Source organism: Rousettus aegyptiacus, unplaced genomic scaffold (genome assembly GCF_014176215.1).
Source record: "Rousettus aegyptiacus isolate mRouAeg1 unplaced genomic scaffold, mRouAeg1.p scaffold_m13_p_1, whole genome shotgun sequence".
NCBI classification, from domain to species: domain Eukaryota; kingdom Metazoa; phylum Chordata; class Mammalia; order Chiroptera; family Pteropodidae; genus Rousettus; species Rousettus aegyptiacus.
This window is the reverse complement of record NW_023416284.1, coordinates 14,423,474-14,429,401: the sequence shown is the minus strand read 5'-3', so window position 1 is coordinate 14,429,401 and position 5,928 is coordinate 14,423,474. Positions and strand designations below refer to the sequence as shown.

Sequence of the window (5,928 nt, the reverse complement as noted above, 5' to 3'; positions counted from 1 at the left end):
GCAAGAAAGTTCCACTTTCATACCAGAGGGAAGAAAACCAGTAAGTCACATTTCTCATACACCAAAACACAAAATTAAGCTTTTTCGAACACCATGTGTGGGTACAAGTCTAAGCATTCTACAGTATCAACCGATTTAAACTTTTGAGATATGACTATTATTACTGCCTCTATGATACAGAAGAGGAAGCTGGGCAGATATTAACTTGCTATTTAGTTACTAAATTGAATTAACATGCACTAAAAATTTAAACCCAAGACTGAAAACTATAAACCAATGGCAAAGTACTATGTCTTAATAGTTAGAGAAAGGGCAATTTGCCTCAGATCACTCTTTCCTCTAAACACTGCTACTCAAGAGCCTCATAGTCTCATTTTTATAGAAAAATGGAGTCTGAACAGTTAAACCAAAATTTAATCCCAAGCATCACACCAAAGCCTGTGATCCGTTCACCAGACATCAGTGCTGGTAGAAATCTCTAGTGAAGAACAGTCACTGAATAAAGGGGAGCAACTGCAACAAGGGAGCAACTGCACCCCACCTTTAATCAAGGCTCTAAATTCAAAACCCAACCCAAATCATACCTTCCCCTCTAAAATCAGTTTCCTCATGATTCCTGCACCACAGCCTATCGACAAGGGTGTGGTGAGCACAGGCATCGCTGCGAAGCTCAGGCTTGGACCAGCCAGCAAACACTGGCCTCCAACCAGAGGAAGACAAGGTTGTTACCAGCTATTCCCATCGAAGCTTTAAGTGGCTTGAGGTCCAAGAACTTGAATATGGCCAGGCTCCTTTCACAGAACACACACAGTAATGTAAATTTCACTGAAAACATTTTATTGGCCTTTTGTATAGAAACGGGAATTTATTTGCCAGGAAGGATGATGCCATCATACTGAAAAGAGAAGAGATTTTATTTTTTCAGAACAGGAGGCAACAGCAAAGATCGCAGCAATGGCTAATGTTCGAGAATTCAAATCTGATACATGAATTTGGCTAAATCCCATATCCCTTACAGACTAAACAGGAAACTGGTTTTAACAACTGCTATACTGAGCTCAACTGAACTATAAAAAGGGGGCCTCTATTACAGCCATATTCCTCCCCTTATAGCTATCAGCATTCATGAGGTAGGGAAAAGGCCTGGTTCTTGCTGTTCTTTTAAACCCCCAACCCTGGAAGGCCCTACTTGCCAAGTTGCTCAAATATTCTTTCTTTAAAGAAGCTACCCATCAAACGATGCTAGATTCTACATCCCCCAAATCCCAGCTCCATTCACCAAACACCACATTCCACCATTTCACCTGAGATAAATCAGCTTTACCTTCTGCTGGAACCAGCGCATGGCCTCCTCTTTGCTGATTCTGTGTTTGGCCCCAATGCAGCCTGTCCTGCGTTTCTTGTCTGCGATGCTGAAACCTGGCCTACCCAGCACCTGTCCCAGGAATAACCAACAGTCACCTAGCCAGCTCAGAGTCAAGAGCAGACGGACAAGACTCACACAATGCAGAGATCAAATCTTCAAGAGTGACCTGGTGGCCCAGTGAATTCTGGAGCAAAAGATCCATGATCTCAGTGATGAAAACATTACCAGCACCCTGGACAACACATCACCATATTATAGGCTAACTTTAGGGGCTGGAACTTGTAGCACCTCCCCCTTACCCACCCCCCCGCCTCCAGCACGTAACTTCCAATGGCAGCTAAGGATTCTCCAGCATTGCTCCCCAATCTTCAAAGCACTTTTATTTTTTAAAATATTAAGAAAAATCTTACTACAACACTACCGCATTGTAGAAAACTTTTCAATTCTCATTACTGTTTGGATATTGGGATCTAATGAGGGTGCTGCCATCATTCGGGCCTCATACCAATCATCCTGGTTTTTGCTATTTAGTTTCAGAGCAGTACCAAAACATAGTGGTAATGCAAAAAGTCATTTCTGCACTGAAAAATCCCCATCCTGAGCAAACTAGCCACATCGACCAACCTGCTTCTGTGTCCTCTGGATGGAAGCCACATGGAGCTGGGAAAGAACAGCCTCAATGCAGCCAACCCGCATGCCCAATGAGGCACAACAGTATCTCTCTAATTTTCACTTCAGTGGCTGGAACAGTTTCCTTCATCCACCTTTAAACCATATTGGTGGTTGCTAGATCCTAGATTAAGCTTCACAATAGCAATGATCTTGTCTATCTAGTTCAGTGCTGTATCTCTACACATGCCACAAACGAGGCACATCTTCCTTCCCATGGGGGAGATCACAAAGGCAGACAACATTCAAAGCTTCAATCCAACATCTGAACATCAAAATAGGACATGAAATAAGAGAGTAACAAATTCCACTCTCCTCACAGACCAAGACTGGAAAAGATTGATCCGTACCACATAGAAGTCCAGGCCGTAGATTCCAATGCTTGGGTCGTATTTGATCCCCAAATCGATGTGTTCCTGGATCCCAAAACCAAAGTTTCCAGTATCTGAGAAGTTATTTTTTCGTAACTCGTACTCTCGCACCTGAGGAGAAAAATGTAGCAATCACACGCCTTGTCAACTCAACACCCCTCAAAATAACTAGCTTAGCTTGCACCACTCAGCACCCCAGGAATACAATTCCATGCAATTTGGCCAGGAACAAAATTCCATTTCCCTGCTACTCCAAATCACATCCCAACTATGGATTTCATAGAAATTCCCCAACTTTCAAAGAGCAAGGGAAGTCCTTCAGAAGTTCAGACTATATATAGATGGCCATCAAACACATGAAAAGAATCTTGACATCACTAATCATCATAGAAAAGCAAACCCAAACCACGAGAACACCTCACACATGTTATAATGGCTGTCATCAAAAAGAAATAAATGATGTCAGGATATGGAGAAAAGGGAACCTTCATGCACTACTGATGGTAATGTAAATTGGTGCACCTACTATAGAAAACGAGATGAAGATTCCTCGAAAAAATTTAAAAATAATTAAAAAAATAAAAAAATATGATCTGGCAATGCTACTTCCATTTATCCAAAGAAAACAAAAATACTAATTCAAAAAGACATATGCACCCTTACGTTCACTGCATTGCCTACAATAGTTAAGAAATGGAAACCACCTGTGTCCACTGATAAAGATGATCTGGTGTATGCATGGAATACTACTCAGCCATGGAAAATAAAACGTTACCATTTGTGCCAACAATGGCATGGACCTTGAGGGCATTATGCTAACTGAAATAAGTCAGCGAAAGACAAACAAAATACTGTTTGATTTCACTTATATGTGGACTTTAAGAAACAAAACTTACCAATACAGAGAACAGATTGGTGGATGCCAGAGAGGAGCAGGGTTAGGCGAAATGGGTAAAGGGGGTCGAGAGTTACAAACTTCCAGTTATAAAATAAAGAAGTTGTGGTGACTATAATTGATAATTTGTATTGCATATGTGAAAGCTGCTGAGAGTAAACCTTGAAAGTTCTCATTGCAAGAAAACTTTTTTGTAACTTTATACAGTGTCAAATGGTAACTAGACTTATTGTGATGACCGTTTCCATTTCCTGTATACAAGTATCATTATGTTATACACCAGAAACTAATACAGTATGTTAATGATGCCCTCCAAAAAATCAGGGCACCGAGAACAGCACAGTAAGTTTAACTACTGCCACTATAACCACCCACATGTGTTAAGCTGGTGCTCCTTAGCATCACCTCATGATGGTATCAGCCTTACCTTTAAACCTTTCTCCAAGATTTCTTCTGCCTTGGCCCCACGGACTGTGCAGTGGACGGCAATCTTTTCATTTCTCCTGATGCCAAAGGATCTGACGGTGTATCTAGCTGCAGGCAGGGGGTAATAAAGAGTCAGGTCTTGTCATACTCACACTGCACTGGCCTATCCCCGGAACATCTTCAGGACCCCAAAGGGACATTAAGTATCTATCCATACTCTAAGTGGTGGTGTTCTAACCAGTGTCACCTACATCCATTAATCAGTTTCATCCATTATAAAGAAAACAGATTTCTCAACTTCCAAGTTACTCAGCCATCCTTAAGCAAGTAAGAGCTAGAAGTCATGTCAGTCTCAGGAAGGGGAAGTTCACAATCAGAATAGGCCCTTAGAAAGAAGGTAATCATTGTGTTCTTCAGAAAACATTAGAATAGCAGCTAATATTTGCTAAAACCTATTGTACTCTTATCCCCATTTTATAGATGAGGTTCAGACAGATTAATTTGTCCAAGACCGCAATTGGTAATAACGGGCAGGATATGAACCCAAGGACTCGCCACATTTCTATCCTACAGCAACATAACTTTAAAACAAAATGTAACAATAGTAATGCATTATGCTTGGTACGCAGTATTTCATACACACTAACTCATTCTACCCTCCATGCTATAAAGTATTACCTCCTTTATGTAAATAAGGAAGCTGAGGTTGAGAGAGGCCAAGTCAAGCTCGCAAGTGGCAGGGCCAGATTCTAAACTCAGTTGGTCTAGGTACACCACCCTGTTCTCAATGTAACCTGACTGCTAATCAGGCCTAATACCATTTAGTGCACTCTCAACCTTTCCACTCTACAGCAAGCCTTACTTGGAAAATCTTTATTTGGGCTAGCCTCAATCTCTGCTCATGTAACGCCTGGTTTTCCAACACCACACCCAATCTTAAAAGGAAGATATTTTTTGAGTAGCTCAGGAAGGCAACTGTCACTTTCAAAAGGGGCACTCAACAGACCTGACAGCAGGAGAGTTAAGAAACATCCAGGCATACGGAGCCACCAGGCCTCCTGGCACTTACTCACCTTTGGAGAACACAGGGGTCTGGCCTGTGAGCTGCTCCAGGACCTTGGCTGCCCGGGTCAGTCTGTCTCCACTCTCCCCCACACAGATGTTGAGGCAGAGCTTGCGGATGCGAAGCTCCCGCATGGGGTTCTCCTTTTCACCTTGATCCTGCTGTAACAGGGAAGGGCAGCGGTCAACACACTCAACCCGCCACAGCTGCGAGCCCAGTAGAGCCCACTATATTTATACATTGCATATTCATTTCTGCTCATCCCAAACCGTACTGAAAGCCCTGAGTTTAATAAGTGTCACTGTTTGTCTGGGAGGCATCAAGAAAGAAAACACGGAATGGGTGAACAGAAACTTAGGGTAGGTACCGAGTATCAAGGTTAGACACTGAGGATGAGCCCCAAGGGGCTCAACGTGTAGGGTGACAGGGAGGGCCCCATTATAAGTTCCGTGCAGGTTAGAGGGGAGAGAAAATAGAATTTAACTATTGAGGAAACAGGAAGCACGTGGTTGTGCCATGTTTCCCCATCACATTTCGAAGCAGCTCCGCGGCTGCGGCAGAAGGCTGGCCCCTTCCCTAAGCGGAGGTCTCGGCTGAGGTTCCCTAGCACCAGGCAAGTCTCAAGTCCCCGGGCTCGGAAACTGGGCCAGACTCCGTGTCCCACACTCTTTCGTCCGATCCACTCGCCCTCGAGGCTGCCTACGGGCCCATGCTTCTGTGCCCTGCCGGTGGCTGCCCCGAGCCCGCTCGTAGAAGAGCGGGAGAGGAGGCGACAGTGTCCAGCTCTGCGCCCTCAGCCCGCATGGCTCTGCCAGTTTCCGCACGGCCAGCATCGAGAGCTCCGTGCTCCTCGGGCCGCGGGCGAGGAGGCCCCCGCGGGCTTCGCTGGCCGTGGATGGAGGCGGATGTAAAGAAGCAAACCGAGCTTCAGCTACTCACCGCCATCATGAGACAGGAAGAGAGAGTGAAGTTTCCGGCTCAGGGCCTTATGGGTCAAGAGGCGGGTTCTCATCCCAAACTAACCAGAGAGATGAGGAAGAGAAAGAGAGGCGCGTATGGTGCGGCGTAACATCGGCTTCCCCCTCGTGGACGCCGCCAGCAACTGCAAGCGATTCTGGCTGTCCAGCCGGACCTGGGT

The 5,928-nt window shown here is 44.7% G+C and overlaps 1 protein-coding gene across 1 annotated transcript; it reads right to left on the bottom strand.

Annotated features, from left to right (window-relative positions):
- Nucleotides 1-816: 816 nt before the first annotated feature.
- Nucleotides 817-5,763, bottom strand: RPL11 (ribosomal protein L11). The gene is made up of 6 exons (XM_016126766.2): nt 5,730-5,763; nt 4,801-4,951; nt 3,729-3,835; nt 2,386-2,517; nt 1,325-1,435; nt 817-895 (listed from the first exon to the last, which is right to left on the bottom strand). Exons 1-6 carry the CDS (start codon nt 5,736-5,738, stop codon nt 866-868), a joined length of 540 nt encoding a protein of 179 aa, XP_015982252.1. The 5' UTR covers nt 5,739-5,763; the 3' UTR covers nt 817-865.
- Between the last annotated feature and the right edge of the window lie 165 nt (nt 5,764-5,928).

Excerpts from the sequence above, each read along its gene's own strand:
- RPL11 (XM_016126766.2), bottom strand. Across the intron at positions 1,436-2,385 it reads ACGGCCTGGACTTCTATGTG|GTGCTGGGTAGGCCAGGTTT; the intron begins GTACGGATCAAT and ends TTCCTGGGACAG. Across the intron at positions 896-1,324 it reads TGCGCTGGTTCCAGCAGAAG|TATGATGGCATCATCCTTCC; the intron begins GTAAAGCTGATT and ends TTCTCTTTTCAG.